The sequence below is a fragment of the Melanotaenia boesemani genome, chromosome 17 (assembly GCF_017639745.1).
Source record: "Melanotaenia boesemani isolate fMelBoe1 chromosome 17, fMelBoe1.pri, whole genome shotgun sequence".
Taxonomy (NCBI): Eukaryota; Metazoa; Chordata; class Actinopteri; order Atheriniformes; family Melanotaeniidae; genus Melanotaenia; species Melanotaenia boesemani.
Genome location: NC_055698.1, coordinates 22,989,350 through 23,012,755, shown reverse-complemented (window position 1 = coordinate 23,012,755; position 23,406 = coordinate 22,989,350). Strand labels below are relative to the sequence as shown.

Here is a 23,406-nt window from a genome sequence, read left to right as displayed (position 1 = left end):
ATGGTAGAAACCACTGTAGGTTCGTCTGGCTTGGTGAACAGGGAAGCTCGGAACAGCGTGGGAAGGGAGGTGTTTCTGCCGCCGTGTGACGTAGCGGGAGAAGCTACTGGAGAAGCAGGAAAAGGTGGCTGCGGACAACACATCTCTAGGGCGAAGATGTCAAAGGTGCAGGTGTTGAGGGCACTGGTAAATCAGCGGCTGACTGCAGCTGCGGAGGAGATCTTCGGATTGTTTGAAGAAGCCATCGCGGAATACGGGGAGGAGATAGAGCGCCAGCGCAGCCTGCAGGAGGTTCGTGTGGAGCCCGAGAGAAGCGGAGCAGGTCAGTGTCTCCGTTTCCTCTGAGCCAAAGTCCGCTCTCTCAGTTTTAATTACATGAAGCTGAGGTTAAACTGAAGGGCTGGAAGCAAGCCGTTTTCAGTCTCTGCTAAACAACTGACCTTTAGTTGGCGGCGACGCTGATGTTCACATAGAGACCGGAAGTCGGGTACGACTGCTATTCAAAATAATGGACTCTTTAAATTTTGATGTCTTATTAATATTAAGTTAGCACAAAAAGTAAGGAAATGTGTGTTTGGTTGATTATCTTTTATTGTAACAGAATATTGTGCATTTAAAATATTTGAATTAATTCTGTTTGTAAAGTTATGCCAATGAAAATCTCAGGCTCTGTTTCTGACAGATATTGTAGTTAGATAAAGGAGGAGTCATGTATTGATAGTTTTAATCTAGCCATAAAAGGAGTTGATAGTGACAGTCAAACTGCTTTAAATGAACGAAAGGATTACCTTGGAATATTGTAAATTCATTCATGATTTGCAAAGGGTAAACTGAAACAGTTTTTAGATCTTGTGACCTTTTCAGTCTGTGATAACTTGTAAATTACACTCTAATAGGCCAGACCTAAATTATATCATTTTATGCAGTTACTAAAATGTGGGCCCAGGATTAATCAGATTATGTTACACTGGTATTATAAACCACCAAATACTCCAGTGGCATCATTGTCAGAAAGTTATCTCAGAGTTTAATGCATGTCTCCTTTTTACTTTTACCTTTAGATGTCTACAGATTTATTGTGAGGAAAGAAGAGATTCCTCCTGAGCAGGAGGACAGGGCCTCCAGGCTGGACCAGAAGGACACAGAATGTCCACAGATTAAAGAAGAACATGAGCAGCTTCAAGCTTTGCTGGAAGTTGGATTCACAGAGTTTGGTCCTGTTTCTGTGAAAAGTGAAGAAGATGATGAGAAAACTCAGTACTCACTGTATTATGACAGCCAGAGTGTGGAAGCAGAGGACTGCATAACATCAGGTACAAAGGATAAAACCCCAGATTCTTCAGAAGCTGAGGCAACAACAAAACATGAGCAGAGGTCCTCCTGGAAACCTCAGTCAGGTTCAAACCTCCTGAAAAATAAAGGCCATGGTTGGAGTGACAGGCCATTCTGCTGCTCTGCGTGTGGTAAAAGATTCAGCCAAAACTCAAATCTAAAGACTCACATGAGAATCCACACAGGAGAAAAGCCATTCAGCTGCTCGTTTTGCAATAAAAGATTTGTACAGAAGGTGCATCTGAGGCATCACATGGCTCGTCACACAGGAGAGAAACTGTTTGGCTGCAGCACTTGTGACCAGAGATTTAATTGGCTTTATCAGCTCAAAAACCACCACTGTGTCAACAGAGCAGCAGCTGAACAGATGGAAAGAGCAGAACCAGCTGATCCAGATGGATATTTACAAACAGGTACTGAAGATAAGGCTTCGCATACTCCTGCAGCTCAGACCGACGTCCTTGTAAATGATGTGGGATTAAATAATGACAGGAAGTCATTTAGTTCCCCTGACTGCAGTAAAACATTGGCACAAAAGCCTCGCCTGCGGGAACACCTGCAATGTCATTCAGAAGAAAAATCTTTCAGCTGCTCAATTTGCAACCGTAGCTTTCCCTGGAGAACACAGCTGCATAGACACATGGCAACTCATCCAAAAGAGAAAAGACTGAGCTGCAGTATTTGTAATAAGGTGTTTAATTGGCCTCATCAGCTCAGAGTCCATCAGTGCGTCGACGATAAGTCCTCGCAGCCACATCACAACCAAATGAAACTTCATTTAGACTGCAGCTCTCTCCCACTTCCTGTCAGTAGTGAAGGCCGTCAAGCTAAGAAGCACTTCCCCTGTTCTCAATGTGGGAAAGTGTTCAGCCTCAAGGACACGCTGCTGCGGCACTTCAGATGTCACACAGGAGAGAAGCCGTTCAGCTGCACAGTTTGTGGAAAGCAATTCAGAGAACGGGGAAACATGGGGCAGCACATGGTCGTTCACACAGGGGAGAAACGCTTTAGGTGTAGCATGTGTGATCAAAGCTTCTGTTGGCGTAAACAGCTTAAGCAGCACAGGTGTGACAGAGGGAGCAGCAGCGATGACCACCATACCTCAGAGGTTCATTGATACATGCTGTGACTTTCCAGTGTAAGTCTTGGATGTCCAAACGCATCTGTTTGGTTTTATTCCTCATACTGTGTGTACACATAAAGTATGGTTCTCGTTTATTGATCGCAAATTCTGTGAATGTGCATAAACTTGAGCTGCTTTCAAATTAATCTAATGGATACGCACACACAAGAATGTGTAAAAGATACATTGGTCTACATTACAAAATGTGTCAGTCTGACAATAAAGGCTTAAAATTTGTTGCATTTCTGCATTTGTCTTACAAATATCACGTTTACATAGTGTTACTCGAAACAGTCAAAAAATCGTATAGCACAACTGTAACATGTTCATGGTTTTGTCCAAGGATTTTTCTATTTGTTGTAAGCTGCAGTTAGCTGGAGCTAAGCGTAACGAAATACACTGTATAAATACGACTAGTGGTTGGAATAAAAACTTATGTCTAGGCTTAAATGTTGAGAAATGTCTTACGGGTTTGCATCACGTTGCCTGAAGACTAAAATGACAAAAAAATGTCAAATGCTACCATCTCACAATTTCTGGGCTTTTTTTTATTGTGCAGCTACTCTGTTGTGGACACATGGATATCTACGTGTTTTCTTGTGGGACTGCTGATTATTTTGTTCAGCTGCAATTCCAATGCAGCATCCCTAAAATACCACTAGAGGTCACTGCAGCCTCCATGTCTGCCTCCATGTGCTGCTTGTATGTTTGTTTCCAGATGGGAAAGAGGACTCTAATGTGTTTAAAGGACAGTTTGTGTTTTCCAGTTTGTCATACATGTTATGGGAAATACTAACACAGTCTTTTAAAACTTTCTTTTTTTTTTATAGCTGTATAAGACAACTGTTTTTCTCCTACAGTTATGTAAAGAGAACAAGTTAATGTTATTTAGTTAAAAATTTAGTGTCTGAAGTAGAATAAAACACCAAAACCTTAAAAGGAAAAATCTTTAATTAGCAGAAAGAAAGACAATTATAAACCAGAATGCAACACAGATGGCACTCAAAGCAATGGTGAAAATGTACAGAAGTGACAAAAGTAGATTATGGCAGCATGGTGGTGTTGTGGTTGGCACCACGGCCTCACAACAAGAAGGTCACTGGTTTGCGCTTTGGCTGGAGACAGGTTCAAATGGGGGCTTTACAGTGTGGAGTTTGCATGTTCTCCTCATGCCAGAGTACTCCCCTGATACTCTAGCTTCATCCCACCGTTCAAGGACATGCATGTTAGGTTAATTGGTCACTCTAAACTCTTCCTAAGAGTGAGTTTCAACGTGATTGGCTGTCTCTATGTCGGCCTTGCAATAGACTAACCTGTCCAGGGTGTACCTTCCTTCTCACCTGCTAATTGCAGGGATACCTGTAGATGTTCACTGTTTTTCTGTCCTTCTATATTCTGATTTTGTGATGGCAGTAGTAATAATGGGCTTACTGGTGTCTTTCATGTCTAGTTTTAAGTTCAGAAGCACTTCTAAAGGTCTGTTTGCATAATCCACGTTTTTATTTATTCCTGTGAAAAAGTTTAACTTTGTTAAAGTTGGTTTTACAATTGGCGGGAAATGGAGAGCCGAAGAATCCACGGTAATTAATATATTAGCTTCTAGTTTTATATAAAGTCTTTTTTTCCATTTAAGGTTTTACAACTTACACTCTGGAGTAGTCTCTGTGATTCTATGGCATAAATTAAAACAACTTAAACAAATAAAAATTGAGTTAATATAGCCAAAGCACATTTTTATTCAACAGATTGCAGGCAGGTCTGGGGATGGTGTAAACACTCTGGCCCATACTTCCAGGGAGGAATGACAAGCTTCATCTTACTTAATCTGCATTATGTCCTGTTCCTTAGACCTTAGTGAAAAGAACTTAAAAATCTATGAAAAAAAATCTCAGGTAGTTCATGTTTTAGGTTCTCCTGGCTTAAACATGCAAACAGTCAACAGTTTGTAATTTCGTTGCACTTGTTGCAATGACAATAAAGTTCTATTCTATTTTAGTTAGCTTACTCACAAAGAGTGGATATTAGGAAAGAAAGAATATAACAGGAAAGGATAGTTTTGAAGAAGCAGAGACATTACAACTGTTGGGTCCTGCAACTGCTGTTGCAGAGTGGGTCTCAACTGGATGGTTAACTGTTGGGTTTTTTAGGGAATTGAGTGGTTCAGATTGAGTCTTTTGAAGGGTTGGAATGACAACAATATTAAGACACCTTGCCCTGCTGGTCACTGCTGGACAACGCTTCTGGTGTGCTTTGGCCCCTGACAGCCAAGCAAATTTTTTACTGCATCCATCACAGCTGAATGGCTTCTCTCCTGTGTGTATTTTCATGTGTTCCAGTAAAGAGTATTTTGTTGTGCAGGTTACCTCACAGAAAGAGCACCTGAAAGGTTTTTCTCCCATGTGAATTTTCATATGACGTCTCAGACAAGCACCTTGACTGAAGCTTAGATCACAGACAGAGCAGCTGAAAGGTCTCTGCTCCATGTGGGTCCTTGTGTGCTCCTCTAAACATGTTTTCCATCTTAAACTTTTACTACAAACAGAGCAGCTGTCAGGTTTTCCCTCAGTGTGACTTTTCATGTGTCTTCTTGGGTATTCAGGATCTGTTTCTGGGTCTCCCACAGATACACTGTTCTTCTCAGTCTGGCTCCGATGAAACTCTAAAGACAGGGATTTCTCTTCTTCATCTTCACTCTTTACAGGAACAAGACTGAATAACTTAGTAATAATTGCCTCCTCTGGTTCCTCTTTAATTTGTAGGTGTTGAGGGTCCTCCTGGTCCAAACTGGGACTGGAGTTGTGCTGCTCAGAAGGAATTCCTTCTTTGATCACTGACAGTTGTTGCTGGACATCTGCAGGAAACACAAACACAATGCAGACACAATTTCATCATGTGTTTATTCTCTGATAAAAATTTCCCATGCCCCCAGAAATAGATGACAAGTTGGAAACACTGAATAATAAAATAATTATTTCCACAAGCTTTGTTTCCAGGATTCAAGACATAATCAACTCATGATGTATTTCTTGTTGTGCAGCATCTTCATTTGTAGATTCAGTAACTATGGAATATGCTTTTGTCATCCTGCTCCACTACTCTCGACAAGTAAAATATGAAAAGTTTTACAAGTAAACGTATTACAGAGCGTCATTACCGTGAAATTGTAAATATGGCCGCTTTCCAGGTGGACTCTGCCGCTGCTCCTCCAGTGCTATCTGATTTTGGACTTCAGACATTTTCACCTAGTCTCTGTTACAAATACCGTCTGGACTCCATCAAATAGTCAGTCTCGCTCGTTGCTCATTACCTTCCCCGTCAATCTGCTTCCAGCTAGCATGCTAAGCTAACGTTAATCGCCTTAAGACCGACAGAACAATAAACGGAAAAGAATTAGAAAGAATTAGAGAAAACGCAAAGTCTATTTAGGCTCGATTTCAAGGACACGAGAGAAGTAGACATGTAAGCATGGAAATAACACAATGTGACAGATGGAAACGTTACAGTTACTACAGCGACTTAATCACATCCGGCAGGACAGCGAGATTCTTCTTCTTCTTCTTCTTCTTCTTCTTCTTCTTCTTCTTCTTCTTCTTCTTCATCTTCTTCTTCTTCTTTCAAATTCAGTTAAAGCAAAAGACGTATTTTAACAACTAAAGAAAAGGAAAAAACAACAAAAAAGAAAAGAACAAAGAGCAAACAATACATAAAAACAACAAACCAAGGGGTAACCATAAAAAAGGACAAAACTACTAAAGAATAAGAAGCACAACTCATTCAGGACAATGAAGCACTGAAATTCTTATTCAGAATATGAATATATGTGCACGCTTTCACTTTAATGACATCCCATTCTTAATCAGAGATTTAACAGCTTCAACTCTTCCAAAAAGGCTATGCACAAGGTTAAGAAGTTTGTTTCATACAATTTTCTTTTTACTAATCTTCCAGAAGCACATTTGTAAGTTCAGGTACTGATGTTCTGGTGTTGAAAAAGAAGGCCTGACTTTTAATACTGACTCTAACTCATCCCAGATGTGTTCTGTTGGGTCAGACTCAGGTCAGTCAAGTTCCACCACACCAAACTCACTCATCCAGGTTTTTACTTGCAGCACCTGAATCAGTTGATTTTGAGGGATGCCCAATATTTTTAATAATATACTATATCCCTTCATAGAATTTGTCTTTAGAGATACCATTGACGTGTAGTCTCTAACATGTGAATGTTGTTGCAAAGATCCAACTTTGCAAACTTAAACAGTGCTAAGAGGCAAAGTTGGCCCTAGAAAAATGTGATGATTTGTGTTTGTTTCGCAGTCACTGAGTTGACCATACGCTCCTGTGTCCTTGAGTATTTTGCAGTAAAATATGATTTGTTGCCTCTAATCAAAAAGTAATCTCTAGTTTCAATATTAGATATGTTAAACAGGGGAAAAGGTTTTTAAAACATAATGTAAGGTGAGAACAAGCGAATAACTAATATACAGTTTAAAAAAAACTGTCTCAGTCCTTTCTACAACCTAGAAATTAAATGGAATTAAAATTTGCAATGTTATCACTGTAAGTGTAATGAGCCAAATATTCTAACCTTAATGTTAGTATAAACTAACATTAAAATGTTAATTAAATTCTCCAAGTAAACATCAGATTTAGATCATAGTTCCATTAACAGGCCAATACCACACCACCACCATGTGGACATGAAATTATGCAATGCAGAGGGAACAGAGGTAGATGTCTGGCTGTTCTAATGTTGAAGTTCACATCTCTTACATGTATTTGCTCTCAGCCTGGGAGTATTTCCAATTTGTTTTGTGTTAGTTTTAAGATCTATTAAACACAGGTATCTCAAGCCTTAAAGTTATTAAAAAATAAAGTTGAAGAAATTAAACAAAATTGCACTGTTACAATAACATTTATTTCCAACAGTTTATAGTATAGATATATTTTAGAGAAGACACTTTTAAGTTTTCTCTCCCTCCGACACTGTGAAGAAAAGAATCAGTTTGTTTCATGTTGGACAATAGCAACAGCAAATTTAGCTTAAGCTTCATTTATGCTCCCTTTATGTACGTAAATAGGTATGTCAGTGTCTAATGTCAAGGATTACTAGACACATTCTCCCATGCTGCTTTTATATTGTCGTGGTTGTGGCAACATATCCACTAGAGGGCAGTGCAGAGCTCACTTCTGAGTTACATTTGTTTCAGACAATAGCAAACATGGCAACAGTGAAGGAAACAGTTGTTTTAATTAACTGGGATGTTTACCCTGGACTTTTATCTTTTTCACTTATTCTGGTCTTATTCTTTTTTATTTCTTTGGACTGCTGGAGCTGACACAAAACATTGTTTCTTGACAGATTGTCAATGTGTGATGTGGATGTGGGTGAACTTTAAATGAATTGCCCTTTTGGGGTCATTAAAGTTGTCTTGAGAGATCATGTTATTCTCAAAAAGGGGCACTATAGTGGCAACTCAATAGATGGTGATGGTCTGTAGCCATTAAATACGCTGCGTCTTGTTTTTCTTTGTTCCATTTGCTGGTCACATGTGAGCTAAACTGCCCAACAAAGCCCCCACAGTTTGTGGTGGTACTGCTCAGCTTCTATTTTGTTACACATCAGCAAACACTGAAAATGGACCAAAATATCCCTATAAAGGATGCAGAAGACAAACAGAAGACTTTGTCCATGTGCATATTTAGGTTACAGCATAAATGAGGCTTTTTTTCTCCTGCATCTGCCTGAACAGTACTGCTATGTGCTCTGATACCTGACAGCTGACTAAATTGCTTGTTGCAGCCATATGGTTTCTCTCCAGTGTGGCATATAATATATGCCCTTAGATTGTTTCTGCTTTAAAATGATATCTCACAGAGAAGCTAAATGGTCTTGCACCTGTGTGGAATATCGTGACATTTTAACCCATAAGAACCTGAGGTGACATATTTGTCACATACAGTTTCTGAGACATTTTGCTTCAATTTCTGGTATAAACTTTGCTCAAAATCCTGTTGGACACAATGTGATACTTGTCTTCTGTCCCCTAATAGATACCCAGAAGCAGAAAACCATATTATACTATTTTTAATAAATCACATGGTAATAAATGGTAGATATCCCCACCAAAAAATGTTAATTATTTGTTACATTTTGTTGAAGGGCCAAATAAAGACCTCATATTTCAAAAATTGGACCTTTCTTACCACTTTTTAATGGGTCAGGCTTTAACGGGTTAAACCATCTTTCCTTTCAAATAACACCTTACAAATGGCACATCTAATATAACATAAGATACAATTCAAATGTATTTCACATCAGATCTTTTGCAATTTCATTTCTGTCACAGAATATCACAGTTTATAACTATGTACAATTAACTTAGATGATAAACATGGTAAATGGTCCTTGGTAATATAATTTGCTGTGTATGTACAAACATGAACTCATAAAACCTCAGTCCTGCTTTAATATCTTTTTCTAAAGTTGTTTTTATGACTTTTACAACTGTACTCACATCAACTTCAGCCACTGCAGCTGTAACTTTGTTCTCTTGTGTGGCATCTCATGAGTTTGACCAAATTGTAGCTTCTTTTAAAAACAAACTTTCAGACAGTGCAAGTGAAATGATCTTGTCCTTCGTGACATCTCATATGAGAAGTTAAATATATGGTTTTACTGAAACCTTGACCACAAACTGAACAGCTAAAAGCCTTTTCTCCACTGTGGACTCTTGTATGGTTGACAAAATCCTGTTTCCTTCTAAAAGCTGCCTCACAGAGGGTGCAGCTGAAAGGTTTTTCTCCTGTGTGGATTCTTGTGTGTTCCACAAAAGCATTTTTCCATTTAAATGTTGCTTCACAGAAGGAGCAGGTGTAGGGTTTTTCTCCTGTATGACTTCTCATATGACGGCTTAGACCCACGCTGTGTCTGTAGCTTTGCCCACAGACTGAGCAGCTGAAAGGTTTCTCTCCTGTGTGTGTCCTCAAGTGTTGTACCAAAGTATATTTCCTTTTAAAAGTTGCATTACAGACCGAGCAGCTGAAAGGTCGTTCTCCTGTGTGAATCCTGGTGTGTTCCACATAAGCGTTTTTCCATGTGAAAGCTGCATTACAGACAGAGCAGCTGTATGGTTTTTCTCCGGTGTGGATTCTCTTGTGCCCAATAAGACGTCCCCTTCGGCTGAATGTTTTACCACAGTCACTACAGATGTGTAATTTCTTGCCAGTGTTACAGGTAACATCACCAGTGTTTAAAACAGACTGAAGTGCACCACTTTCCCCCCAGCCTCCATCACTGACATCTGTCTCTGAGGACTCGGACACCTTGTTTTGAGTGTCAGATTCTAAGCATTGATCTCGATCTCGTTCTTCCACACCGAATCTGTTCTCCTCTGTTTGGTTATGACAAAACTGTGAGGACTGAGGTTCCTCGTCATCTTCTTCACTCTTCACAGAGGCAGGAATGAACGTGAACTTGATGATGTCGGCCTCCTCATCCTCTTGTTTTATGTATTGGAGCTTTGAGTCCTCGTGGTCGGTACTGGGACTACAGTTCTGCTCCTCAGGAGGATGCTCCTCTTTGATCAGCGAACACTGCTGGATGTCTGCAGGAAACCAAAACATTATGGAAAGTAGTTTACACTAAACAGTCATCAGAGACACAACTTTATAGTATTTAGTCATCACATTCATAAATCTGGGACTTTTGATAAAGATATACGTTTAATGGACCATGTTTCACTTCCTATTTTAAATTTAATTTGTTCTCTGACAACAAAATATAAACAATTTGTAACTGAATAACGTATAAACTACTGTTCTAACCTGCACTGCAAATATTTGATATTTTGTGTTGGCATAGATCTTAAGTGCCATTTGTCATTTGGATGTTGTCCCCAGTGTGTTCTAGTGCATACATATTTTTGCCAAAATGTTGGTATCATGAGGAGACAGAGCAGGGGTCCCTTTGTAACAACTGGTTCTTCGTGTAAGTCTGGTGCACAAAAGCCCTTTAGCTTTAAAACAGCCTCTACTGCCAAACAAGGTCAACTATGCATGTTGTAACCCAGATTCCTAACAGGTATTTCCAGATCAGACCATCATCTCAATTATCTGATGAATGATGATTTACATGCATTTTAATTAGGCTTTGTTTTACTTGTTTTAAAGGCCCAACTTGTTTTATTTTATTAATACTTTTGTTGAACAGTATTTGTAGTCTTTTTAGTTGGTTTTGTTGTAAAGATATTTAAGCGAGGGGGGAAAAATAAAGATAACTATAACTGATTATATTGCCACCTTCTAAATTGTTCCAGAAAGTTGTTTCAACCCAGGTTTGCAGCTAATTAGGACTGGACCATGTGAGCCCCAAATAATCAATTTGTAATATGTCATTTTATTTTTTCTATTTTTAATTTTTCCTTACAGTTACAAACATCTCATAACTTCTTTAGATTGTTTTCCTGTCAATATCAACTCAAGACAAAAACCTTCTAAGTGTTCCCTTTATCTAAGATGTATATTTGTTAACTATAACTATACTAACACCAAATTGACATTTTCAAACTTCAATTATTTATAATTAAAAAAAAACATGGTTACCGAAACTGGTGGCTGATTCATTTGTAGAACTCGGTATCTGCTTCTGGACTTCAGACATTTTTCACACTGCTATCACAGCAACATTTTCCTCTTGTAGTCTGCTCTCCATCACACTCCAGTCACTCTGGTTTGCTCGGTCCCGTCCCCATCAGCCTGCCTCCAGCTAACATGCTAAGCCAAACCCTGTAGCTTTGCTGCTGTGTGCAGCAGAGTCAAGAAAATAAATTTAGAAACTAAATGTACAACGCATAATCGGTCAAGACATGTTGACCCAGTCCAGCGACTCTGAGAGCTCACTCAGTTTGGAGGTTAAGCACACTAAAAGATAAAAAGAAGAAGAAGAAAAACAAACAAACAAAATAGTACTGTTCATGTAGCAGATGTTGCTACCAGTAAACTACTTCCGCTGGCTAGTAGGTGACACTTCCCGTTGGAAATAAAAAATAAAAGCTCTATAACGGAACCACCACTTCCATGCAGCTGGAGGAATTGAAAGAACAGGAATTTTTTTGTAGTTATTCCCTTTGCAATATCAAAAGATATAACAGTACAAAAAAATCACACCTTATTGAGCACAATAAGGTGTGATTAGGTTTTTCCAATCCTCTTATTGAACACACTGAGATAACTGAATCTTGTAGGTTTTGCTTTATTTTTACTGTTTCCTATATTGTTCAGCAATACTGAAGACATGCAAATACTCTCGCATATATGGGAATCACACTGTTAGAAAAAAATACTAAAACATTAATATACTTCATATTGAAGATTATTTAAAGAGCCACATTTATTTTTACAACAGTCTTGTCTTAAAGGAGTTCCTACATGTTCAGCAATAGTTGGCTGATTTTACACCTAAAGTTAATCAACCTAACTTCTTGCATACTTACACTTTTGAGACCATCAGATGTGCTACTGGTGTGTGGAATACATGTCTTTACAACAATGTTTATGGTAAGAACTGTTTAAGTTTAAAAAAGGGACACACCTTCATTACTTCCAAACACAAACAGTAGTCCATAAAAATTACATGAACTTTGAATGGATCTTTAAGTGCAAATGCAAATGCAAATGCAAATGCAAAAAAGAAAAAAAAAACATGAATAAACTGGTTAACATGAAGACCTTCCAGGACAGAAAGACTAATATTTGCCTCTACTGTAGAGGAAAAGCTCATTGGAGGTACCAATATTCAATTTCGACTCTACATGTTTGCTTGACAGGTTCCAAGTGGCAGGCAGTGTGCATCAGATCGCTGGCCTCAACAATCCCCCAACCTGAACCTACCTAATAAAAATTAATAGTGACAAATTGATCAGTTTTGACAAGTAGGGTTATCTCCTCATGTTTTTCAGAACTACATTTTTTTCTCCATCATATTGTTCTTTAAAAACAAATCTTAACTTTTTTAAATCACATTCTTGACATGAATTTGAAACTTGCAAATATTCATAAAGCAGCATGATTTCTGTGTCAATAAGCAAAATACTCTCTTCTGTAATATTTTTAATTATGTTCCAAAAATTAGTCCTGAACTGAATCCTGTTTTCATATCTTACACGGGCTCATATGTGGGTGATCTAATGAATGACTGTTTTGACTGTGCAGCTTGCTGCAGAATGATTAGGATTAATTAAGAGGGTAGCAATCACGTTACCTTTGTTTCCATTAGTAGTAGCAGTAAACTCAGCTGGACTCACTGCAGCTTTTTGGACAGTGCTGCTGATGCACTTTGACCTCAGACAGCTGAGTAAAGTTTTTGGTGCACCCTGTGCAGCTATACGATTTCTCTCCACTGTGAACTCCTATATGTGTCTTTAAATTATTCCTGCTTCTAAATGCCACCTTACAAAAAGAGCAAATGAAAGATCTTTCCCCTGCGTGAGTTCTCTTGTGACGCTCTAAACCAGGCATGTCAAACTGGTCCAGCAAAGGGCCGTGTGGCTGCAGGTTTTTGTTCCAACCAAGCAGCAGCACACCAGATTTGATTGATTCAATCAACTGATCTCAGTCTTCAGACAGCTGATTGGTCAAACTGTGTGCTCTTGGCTGGCTGGAACAAAAACCTGCAGCCACACGGCCCTTTGCTGGACCAGTTTGACATGCCTGCTCTAAACTGTCCTTCCTCTTAAAAGCTACCTTACAAGTGGAGCATCTGAAATTGATTTTGCTATGGACTTTAGTGTGATACACCAAATCCTGTTTCCTTCTAAAAGCGACTCCACAAACAGAGCAGCAGAAAGGTTTATCTTCTGTGTGGATTCTCATGTGTTGCAATAAACTGTTTCTTTTTCTAAAAGCAGCCGTACAAACATAGCAGCTAAAAGGTTTTTCTCCTGTGTGGATTCTTGCGTGTTCAGCAAAAGCATTACTCCATTTAAAAGTTGCCTTACAGACTGAGCACGTATAAGGTTTTTCTCCAGTGTGACATCTCATGTGACGGGTTACACCTTCCCTCCTGCTGAAGCCTCTATGGCAGATGGAGCAGCTGAAAGGTTTTTCTCCGGTGTGGATTCTCATATGTTGCACTAAATTGTGTTTCGATCTAAAACCTGCCTTGCACACGGAACAGTTGAAACGTTTTTCTTTAGTGTGGATTCTTATGTGCTTCACTAAATTGGTTTTAACCTTAAAAGCTGCCTGACAAACAAAGCAGCTGAAAGGATTCTCTCCTGTGTGGGTTCTCATGTGTAGTACTAAATTGTGTTTTGATGTAAAATCTGCTTTACAAACAGAGCAACTGAAGGTTTTTCTTATGTGAGTTTTTGTGTGCTCCACCAAATCCTGTTTCCATGTATAAGACTCATCACAGATGGAGCAGCTGAATGGTTTTCCTCCTGTGTGAGATCTCATGTGACGAGTTAGGTGTTTTTTTCTGCTGAAGCTTTGACCACAGGTGGTGCAGCCGAACGGCTTCTCCCCTGTGTGGATTCTCATGTGCTGCACAAAAGAGTGTTTGCGTGTAAAAGCTGCCTCACAAACAGAGCAGCTGAAACGTTTCTCTCCTGTATGGACTGTCATGTGTTGCACTAAATTGTGTTTTGATATAAAATCTTCCTTACAAACAGAGCAGCTGAACGTTTCCGTTGTGTGTATTTTTGTGTGTTCCACTAGATCATGTTTCCATGTAAAAGCTTCGTTACAGACAGCACAGTTGTAAGGTTTTCCACCAGTGTGAGATCTCACGTGACGAGTCAAACCTTCCCTTCTTCTGAAACATCGACCACAGGTGGAGCAGCTGAAAGGTTTTTCTCCTGTGTGGATTCTCATGTGTTGCACAAAGGAGTGTTTCCATGTAAATGCTGCTTTACAGACAGAGCAGCTGAAAGGTTTTTCGCCCGTGTGGATTCTCATGTGTTTTAACAAACGTGACCTGTATTCAAATGATTTACTACATTCAGTACATTTGTGTAACTTTGCATTAGTATCACATCTTGCATCATCTGCAGGAGCTTTACTGAGCTTGATAGAGTTTAAACTTGACAGAGGTTCACTGCTTTCTTCCCAGTTCCCATCACTGACGTCAGTCTCTGAAGACTCTGAAGTCTTGTCTTCAGTGTCTGAATCTGAACCTTGATCTGGATCTGCTTCTGGTTCTCCCACTGAGTCTTTGTTGTCCTCAGTCTGGCTACGATTAAGCTGTGAGGACTGAGGTTTCTCCTCATCCTCTTCACCCTTTATGAGGACAGGACTGAATATAAACTCTGTGATATCAGCCTCCTCCAGTTCCTCTTTAATGTCTGCGGGTTTTAAATCCTCATGGTCCAGACTGGGACTCGAGTTCTGCTGCTCAGGAGGAATCTCCTTTTTGATCACCAAGAGCTGCTGGACATCTGCAGGGAACACACAAACACACTTTATGAGGTTCGATGAAGTCACATAACTTAGTCTGACAATTAATAGAAACTTGCAGTTATACATCTTGATTTAAGTTTAGTCTAAATGTGCTGTTTCAGTCAGTCATGATAACGAGTTCTGGTGGAGAAGAATAATTATACTCTTCTTTATAATGTCTTATAAATTAATGTGCTGTTGAATACATGGTATATTGGCCCCCTCAATTTTAACAAATAGACGTTGAGCTGGCAAGAGGTAGCCACAGAGCCAAATCAGCTTATGAATTTAAATAAGACTGTGACATGTCCAGCAGAGGGAGCCCCAGCTCCATCGTTGCCACTGTTGACAGAAAAGAGTGCTGCTAAATGAGCACAGCCAAGAAGATGTGGAGCTGAACTGAATATAAACTATCAGTTGCTTACTATTTAGTAAAATACATGCTAGAAAGTTAGCAATGATCCCATCATTTTCTCCTTTAAAAATTCCTTAATGCATTGATAACACAGATCATATGTTACTGTTACATGTTTTTACTGTCCCCCTTCTGTATCGCAACTCTTTCAATCTAGTTCTTTGCTTTTGCCTGATTTAGTTTGGGCACATTGAAAATATGATACCATATTTGGCACTAATCATTCCAGATCATTCCCAGATCTGAGTCATTATGATTAGTCATGTAAGACATTTACACATTATAGACATGTACTTTCATTCCAGCTGAAGAATTCACAATGGGAAGTCTGCTTTTATTATATATTCACTGGTTATCAATATTTTTTTAATTGCTACAACAGAACAATACCATTTAAAATGGACCCAATGGCCTCTATAAATTTGAGTCGCCATCTTGATTAGAGCTGCACAAGGGTATGTAATGTGCAATTTCTTGTAAAGCTTTTCACAAATTCCTTTTCAGACTAGGACTGATGCACCCTTGTTGCAGAGTTCAGATCAAGCCAGCATTGTGGAACTTGTCATTCAAAACCAATGAGGTGACGTCTTCACTCAGCTGACTGCAAAACGCCAGCTAGCACTCAGCGATGCACGATTGAATTTGTATTACTGAGGAAGAACAGCAGCAGTTTAACAAGAACGTCTTTTTTCCGTCTTTATGGTAAAACCTTTATGTGAAAAAATGTCAAGGATGTGAACAAGAGTTATATGTCATTTCTACACCTGTGCAAAGTAGGTGTTAATAGTATATGCACAAAAGCAGATCTTTGTCATTGTAATGCAGCCCTTATTAATACACCTATGCATGCGGTGTACCGTTTTAAGTCAAAATATCTTTGCATTATTGATATTTTGCATGTTGAGACTGAGAAAACAATCAAGTTATGACTGTAAATGTTTATTGTATATTTCTACTATTTAGTGGCAACTGTGTGGATGAAAACACATCCATAAAGTCTCATCAAACACAACAGTGTTTAAGGAAATGTAACAATACAGTTTTAAAATGAATGTGGCGCAAACTGGAAGCTAAAGCAACTTTTGTTACTTGTCATTATTATTTGGCCAATAAGAAACGTGGAAAGAAAAGTCAAGCATCATCATTTGTACATAACATTTGTAAATAACTGTCACTGTTGTTTTGTCATTTTTGATAGATATAGGTTTAATGGATACCAAGACACCCAGCAAATCTTGCACATATCGTGGTCTAAAGGACATAAGTGGGCACTGTGTGTCATGGCGTGAGGACAACCTCACTCTCAACACAGACAAGACAAAAGAGATGATACAGGACATGAAAAAGGAGACCTAATTGGCCAACGGTCATTTGGTACACTTATCACTACAGAGTTGGTTAAGGCTTAGCAGAGGCTGTACTTCCTGAGGAGGCTATGGAAGTTTGGTATATCTACTAATAACATGCTCAGATACCTCTACAGCTGTACTGTCTGAAACAGCTGACAGGTGTTATGATCATAGTCCATCTCATATACCTCTAGGCTAAACTGCCCTCGACTATTAAACCTTCTATATTGACCCTTGTTGCACTCTCATTGCTGAGTATGGCACATACAGCTGTTGGTGCGCATTCATATTTTTTTTCATGTACACGTTTTAGAGGCAAAATCCTGTTAGAATTATAGTTTATGAAAATGATCAATTTCAGACTTGTTCTTTGTTAAATGATAAGGAGATGATTAAATAGAAGAATATGCTCACCACCAAGCTGAGAGACTAGCTGCTCTCCACTTGGACTGCCTGGTTCTTCTACTACAGTTAGCTGTCTGTCCTCCAACCCGCTCACCATCTGGATTTCAGACATTTTCACACAGTCCCAGCAGTAACTTGTTCTCCATAAATTCCGTCATACAACAACCTTCTCTACATCAAACTGACGCCCTGACTCGAAGCGTTGATGACTTCCTGCGCCTCTAACTAGCATGCTAAGCTAACGCTGAGAGCTGTCTAGCCGGTTATTTAACTTAACATATTCCATGGCAGCAGAGTCCGTTAAGGTGCTTCAGTATGGCGCATGAGATACAAGGTTTCGATCAGAAGAGATGTAATACACAACAAAAGAAGGATGCTGGAGTGTGTTTTCATAGCAGCAACTGCTACGAGAAATTAACTTGTTGGGTTAGTGGGCAGAGATGGTGTGGTGGTCTAATCAGCCTTCAGTATAAGAGCTGCAATGCTGATTTCTTGTAGTGTAATTTTTCAATTTTCAAAGTGTTACTTTATATATATATATATATATATATATATATATATATATATATATATATATATATATATATATATATATATATATATATATATGTGTGTGTGTGTGTATATAATGGACATTGATGAGCGAAAATGGAAAGTTTTGTTGAGTCAGGTAAAAAGAAAAAAAATCTCAAAAACCACAGGTGAAAATGCAGCAGTATCTGCAACTGAAAAGAGTACACACAAACTAGAAAAAAGCTGAAACATACAGATAATTATATGAAGTTTGGATTTACCTACCGTACCTACAAGGAAAAATGTTATGGAATTACCAATGTGATTAAAATGTATTGTGCTGTGTGGAGATTTTTAAAAGTGGACTAATCGCGCTTGTAAAGGATGCAGCTTTATGTAATTTGGATGCACTGCATGGTAAACAGGGAGTCACTTATTTCCAAAGATTAAAGTGCTGAATTGTCAGATGTCATGGACTTGGCCATGAAAGGAGTCAATATAGTCCAGAAGAGTGCTTTGCAAATATGTTTCTTCTCTGTTCTCTGTGTTACTGAGGGAGAAGACACTGTGCCACTGTACCACTCTGAGATTCAAGGTCCTTGAAGTAAAAGTCATTTCTAGAAGTTTTTACATCTCCAAAAGCTCAGAGCTGCTGCAGTATATGTCTGGGGCACAAAACTCAAATACACTGCTTATAATAATAAAGGGAACACTTAAACAACACACCTTAGATCTATTATGAATAATAGTGTTGGAAATCTTTATTGGTTACATAGTGGACTGAGTTGAGAACAAAATAACAATGAACAATGGAATTCGAAATCATTAACACATGGAGGTCTGGATTCAGAATCATCCTCAAAATAAAAGTGCAAAGATCAGATCACAGGCTGAAACTCAAGACTAGAGATGCAAAATGTAATCCCCACGATATCAGTATTGGCTAATAATCGGGCATTCCACCCATGTAATTAACTGATAAAATTACAGGTGCTGGGAGAACATAACCACATATCTTGTTTTGTTTAAAAACAGTTGTCATGATTCAAGTGGACATGTACAAAATGCAAGCTAATGCAAATAATACTGTATTCTGTTTCACAACAGAGGAAACGAGATCATCTCTGCAATTAGGGTTTTTTGTTTTGTTTTTTGTTTGTTCTTTTAGGGGGTTGATTTGTATTGTGTATCGGCCAAATGAGTTGTGAAATATTGGCATATTGGATATCGGTTGAACATCCAATGTAGTGCATCCAACTCAAGACAACTCAAAATGAGTTTGGTGTGTGTGTGACCTCCATGTGCCTGTATGCACTCTCTACAACATCTGGGCATGCTTCTAATGAGACAACGAATGTTCTCCTGAAAGATCCCCTCTCAGACCTGGATCAGGGCATCAGTCTATCCCAGGACAGTCTGTGGTACGACGTGGTGGTAGTGGATGGAAAGAAACAGGATGTCCCAGAGGTGGTGGACTGGTAGGCCAATCCATAGCATCAATGCTTTTGTCATGCAGGAACTGCTGACACACTTCAGCCACTCAGTCAGGGTAAAGCTGGCTAGCACATGGAGGTCAGTGTGACCCTCCAAGAATATGCCTTCCAAAATCTTCGCTGAACCACTACGTCTCGTTGAACATCATGCTGCATGATGTTGCATGTTCTCCACAGCATCTTCAGACTCTCTCACGTCACTTATATGTGCTCAATATGAACCCGTTCTCATCTGTGAAGAGCGCATAGCACCTTTGGCCAATTTCCCAATCCTGGTGTTCTCTAGCAAATGCCAGATGGAGTACACAGTGTTGGGCGGTGAGCACAGGCTGCACTGGTGGACGTAAGGCCCTCATACCACCCTCATGGAGTGTTTCTGACAGTTTGAGCAGAAACATACACATTACTGGCCAGCTGGAGGTCATTTTGTAGGGCTCTTGCAGTGCTCCTCTATTTCCTCCTTGCACAGAGTAAATAGCGGTCCTGCTGCTGGGTTGTTGCCCTCCTACAGCCTCCTCCACATCTCCTGGTATACTGGCCCTTTCCCTGGAACGTACTCCATGTGCTTCACACTGTGCTGGGAAACAGCAAACCTTCTTGGCCAGAGAGCGGATTGATGTGCCATCCCTGATGAGCTGCACTACCTGGGCAACATGTTACTTCTAGTGGTGAGGGCACTGGCAAAATGCAAACATGACCAAAAATCAGCCAGAACAGATGCAGACAGGGAAATGGTGTGTGGACCACCTGCAGGAACATTTATTTATAGGGTTTGCTTTGCAGACTGCTTTTCACTTCCTCCTGTTGTCTGGTCCATTTGTGCAACAGCAGGTGAAATTGATTCACAATTAATGTTACTTCCTAACTGGACAGACCAATATTGCAAAAGTGTGACTGATTTATATGGTAATGATTGTGTTTTATTTTTTTGTGCAGTGTATCTTACTGAGCTAAACAAAGTTAACAGTTATATGCAAGGTCACAGTACACACCAATCCGATGGGAGAAATAATGGTCACTGCTCCATCTCTGCACCCCCTTGGGGGTCCTTGGCTTGAAAAACTGCTCTTCTGAATTGCGAATTTATACTACACCCACAAAAAAAGATTTTGGTTTTCTTAATCACATTATTTCATATAACACTAATTTTGTTTTACTGAATAATTTCATAGAAGAATAGACCCTCACATGCAATCTCTGACATGCAAGAGGTAAAAGTAAATAAGCTAAAATGTATGAATTTAATACTGCAGAATGGTATTCTAGCATCTTTGGAGCCTTCATCCTTTCACTTTACTTTTACTCCACTCGTACAGCTTGGTTCTTCCACCAGTTAGCTGTCTTTTCTCCAACACTCTGGATTCAATTTAATCACAGCAGCAACTTTCAACAACTCACAAATATGGTCTGCTTTTCATCAAACTGCACACTCTGACTCAGCGTTACTCATATAGTTTGCCACCAGCTAGCACATTCTGGTAACAGTAAATAAAATAATCTTAACATTCATAAAGAAACAGTACATCATTAAATCTATTTAGACAAGTACATCAGACACATCATGGCTCCCAGAACATTACAGAAATGAAAGATGTAGTGAAAGATGGAGGGCAGGTGCTGTAACAGAAAATCACGTCCAGTGATTAGTGGTTGTCAGCCTCTAAAAAAAGAGCTTCAAGACTAAACAGAAAAAATCTTTAACTAAGGCCTCCAAGGGCCACTGTGCTGCAGGCTTTAGATGTTTTCTTGCTTCAAAATACTTGACTCAAATTAATGGGTCACTGTGCAGAGGCTGACAAGCTCTTAGATCCATTTCATATGAATCTGGTGTTCTGGAGTACGGAAGTGTCTTTAACCTGCAGGACAGTAGCTGTTGAGGACTGGAGCTGAAGAGCCCTGTGTCACACGTTTTCCTCCTCCAATATAGATGTGATGGAAGTGGACAGGGTGATCGAAGAAACAAAGAGAAAGTAGATGATGCATTGAGTGAAATTAAAAATTTAGGCTTCTGCACCATTATTTAAAACCATTTGCAATACTTTTGTCTTGCATCTGATTATAAATGCAGATCTGAATCTCATTCTAGTTTTACCATAGAGTCTCTGTCCACATCAGTCAGAATGTGACTGACTTCTGAAGACTGAGGATTTTTGTCATCATCTTCACTTTTCACAATGGCAGAACTTGCTGTAAATTCTGTGATGTCATTTTCCACATGTTCCTCTTTAATATGAGGTTGTTTTAGGTCCTCTTGGCCCAGACTGGCTGGTGTAGTAAGGGGTGGGCTTTTATGTATGAATGCTGGTGAGTGTCCGTTGCATTGTCCATATCCACTGCTGGTACTGTGGGGGTATGTGCTGGGAGGTTGGACAAGTAATTGCCTCATCAGAGAAAAACCTTCCTGAATAATGCTTGTAATGTTGGCAATGTTCCTATTTATCTGCTGCATGTTGTCTGCGTTGCGTCTGGCCGATTCCTCCATTATCTCCAACATTTTCTTTTTTATTCTTAGGTCTTCCTGCACTGCAGGGTCAGTTGGAAGTTTTCTCTTCGGCCGGTCACTTCTGTGGGTGGTCAGCTTTGCCTTGAATAGACCAGAGCAAAATAACATTATTATAACCCAAATCAAGATAAGACTATGTTGTGAATTATGTTCTAAAGCAGGGCTACTCAATTCGGTCCCACAAGGGTTGTAGTCCAGCAGGTTTTAAAAGTATCCCTGCTTCAACACACCTTACTCAAATTAAATGGCTCTAACAGCCTATTAAGTTCTGCACAATGACATAAATTTGAGTCATGTGTTGGAGCAGGGATACACTGAAAACCTGTAGGACTGTGGCCCAAAGTCAGCCCTGTTCTAAAGAAAGCCACAAAGAACAAAATCATACGGACTTTCACGCCAGGGCAAAGAAACTTAATGGAAGGAAATGGAAAATCCTGATACCAGCAACTTATTTTATTATAGGAGACTGCAAAACCGATTCAAGTACACTCAGCCACTTCATTAGATACACCTGTCGTATAGTGAAATCCTATACAACTCTTCCACACACTGTGCAACACTAGTGTGTGCGACTGCTAGTTCACATATTTGTACAGCATCATTTTGGTCGGAATAACCCCGTCTCTAAAGCAGTTTAGGCCCGATTATTGTTAACTAGATGAGTGAAAAAGTCAGCTGAATTAACTATGCTCAAAAGGTATTGTACAATTACATTAGCAAGCTCGTTAAGCTTGAATAAATTAACTTACCTGGAACACATCCTTGCGCTGGTTTGAAGGCAGACTACTGCGTGATTCGATGGAGTGTGGCGAATCGGTAGAAAGCTCCAAAGTCGGGGATGAACTTTGCATGGAAGACGTTTCTTCCAGGTCCCCAGTCTCAAAACCAGCGTCGATGGAGCGCGTGGCAAACGACTTACCCCAAATCTCTTCTAAGAGCTCGAAAAACAAGAGCACCACACGCCCTTGGCCACACCGACGACCAGTTTCCACTGCCAGTCTGAATTTGCTTCGTATGTTCTTTACCTTGGCGGTTACCTGGGCTTTTGTTATGGTGTTAACTTCGTGAGGGAAATCCTTGTTGGTCGGATGCCTCGGATACTGCGCCAGAAATGCGTCCATTATATCGCTATATTTGGACTGGCAGGACTCCCAGTTAACATTCTCCTGCAGTTTGGTCGTCTTGTAGTCAAGTGTGACCCGAAGCAGCAGTTCTACTTCGTCATCAGTCCACACAAGTGTCTCCCTTTTAGCTTGAATACCCGCCATCTTTTTCCTCGAGGGGGGAGGGAGGGGTGGTGTTGGACGACTTAATGCGCATGCTCCGTATCTTATTCTGTATTGGTGTTTTTTCTCTACAGGCCACCTACAGGCCTGGCATATGTATTACAACGCCACTCCAGTTCTGCAGATCAGGATGACTCTCCTTGATCACAGCAGCATTTGTTTGTGTGAAACAAAACAGTGGCGTGTTTAACTATTGAAATCACCAAATTTAAGCTATAATGGACAAAATTTTATATTGTTGTAGGCTGTATAGATCTGACATTAATTACAGTTGTGTTGTAGATTAACATTTTCAGCAAATAAAACAGCATTCTTTCAGCTGCAGCTCTGGCTGTACTAAATGCTCATTGTACAACATAAAAAAATTGAATAAACCAATGGTTTTTAAAGCCATTTTTACTGGGTGAAAAACGATTGCCAACATCTTTTTCCATTGAGTGCAATGGAAAAAAATGTTTAATCAACCATCAATTCCACTTCCAATGACTGTGTGGTATTTGGGGGTATTTATTGATGTAATGAGGGATGATGAAAATAAAATTAGACTCAGAT

At 39.5% G+C, this 23,406-nt stretch overlaps 4 protein-coding genes across 6 annotated transcripts; 1 reads left to right on the top strand and 3 right to left on the bottom strand.

Moving 5' to 3' along the window:
• On the top strand, positions 1-2,935 carry LOC121656820 (zinc finger protein 425-like). The gene is made up of 2 exons (XM_042011985.1): positions 1-322; positions 1,062-2,935. The coding sequence occupies exons 1-2, from the start codon at positions 1-3 to the stop codon at positions 2,447-2,449; spliced, it is 1,710 nt and encodes a 569-aa protein (XP_041867919.1). The 3' UTR covers positions 2,450-2,935.
• LOC121656825 lies at positions 1,396-22,880 on the bottom strand. 2 transcript variants are annotated; one of them, XR_006013475.1, is made up of 3 exons: positions 22,318-22,880; positions 20,752-21,649; positions 1,396-1,408 (listed from the first exon to the last, which is right to left on the bottom strand). XR_006013475.1 is itself a non-coding variant. In XM_042011991.1 (3 exons), the coding sequence occupies exons 1-2, from the start codon at positions 22,834-22,836 to the stop codon at positions 21,143-21,145; spliced, it is 1,026 nt and encodes a 341-aa protein (XP_041867925.1). In that variant the 5' UTR covers positions 22,837-22,880; the 3' UTR covers positions 14,561-14,613; positions 21,115-21,142. The 2 variants fall into 2 exon arrangements, 1 of the variants encoding a protein (XP_041867925.1); XM_042011991.1 differs by lacking the exon at positions 1,396-1,408 and adding an exon at positions 14,561-14,613 and having other exon boundaries at positions 21,115-21,649.
• On the bottom strand, positions 3,382-5,991 carry LOC121656827 (zinc finger protein 271-like). The gene is made up of 2 exons (XM_042011993.1): positions 5,610-5,991; positions 3,382-5,306 (listed from the first exon to the last, which is right to left on the bottom strand). Exons 1-2 carry the CDS (start codon positions 5,689-5,691, stop codon positions 4,477-4,479), a joined length of 912 nt encoding a protein of 303 aa, XP_041867927.1. The 5' UTR covers positions 5,692-5,991; the 3' UTR covers positions 3,382-4,476.
• On the bottom strand, positions 8,598-17,489 carry LOC121656814 (gastrula zinc finger protein XlCGF8.2DB-like). Of its 2 annotated transcripts, XR_006013474.1 has the most exons (4): positions 17,069-17,489; positions 13,174-14,889; positions 11,057-12,963; positions 8,598-10,059 (listed from the first exon to the last, which is right to left on the bottom strand). XR_006013474.1 is itself a non-coding variant. In XM_042011975.1 (2 exons), exons 1-2 carry the CDS (start codon positions 11,112-11,114, stop codon positions 9,062-9,064), a joined length of 1,056 nt encoding a protein of 351 aa, XP_041867909.1. In that variant the 5' UTR covers positions 11,115-12,729; the 3' UTR covers positions 8,598-9,061. The 2 variants fall into 2 exon arrangements, 1 of the variants encoding a protein (XP_041867909.1); XM_042011975.1 differs by lacking the exons at positions 13,174-14,889; positions 17,069-17,489 and having other exon boundaries at positions 11,057-12,729.
• Positions 22,881-23,406: the final 526 nt, after the last annotated feature.

Excerpts from the sequence above, each read along its gene's own strand:
- LOC121656814 (XM_042011975.1), bottom strand. The coding sequence starts at position 11,114 with ATGTCTGAAGTCCAGAAGCAGATACCGAGTTCTACAAATGAATCAGCC. Across the intron at positions 10,060-11,056 it reads TGAATCAGCCACCAGTTTCG|ACATCCAGCAGTGTTCGCTG; the intron begins GTAACCATGTTT and ends GGTTTCCTGCAG.
- LOC121656825 (XM_042011991.1), bottom strand. The coding sequence starts at position 22,836 with ATGGCGGGTATTCAAGCTAAAAGGGAGACACTTGTGTGGACTGATGAC. Across the intron at positions 21,650-22,317 it reads AGCGCAAGGATGTGTTCCAG|GCAAAGCTGACCACCCACAG; the intron begins GTAAGTTAATTT and ends GGTCTATTCAAG.
- LOC121656827 (XM_042011993.1), bottom strand. The coding sequence starts at position 5,691 with ATGTCTGAAGTCCAAAATCAGATAGCACTGGAGGAGCAGCGGCAGAGT. Across the intron at positions 5,307-5,609 it reads GCCATATTTACAATTTCACG|ATGTCCAGCAACAACTGTCA; the intron begins GTAATGACGCTC and ends TGTTTCCTGCAG.
- LOC121656820 (XM_042011985.1), top strand. The coding sequence starts at position 1 with ATGGTAGAAACCACTGTAGGTTCGTCTGGCTTGGTGAACAGGGAAGCT. Across the intron at positions 323-1,061 it reads GCCCGAGAGAAGCGGAGCAG|ATGTCTACAGATTTATTGTG; the intron begins GTCAGTGTCTCC and ends TTTTACCTTTAG.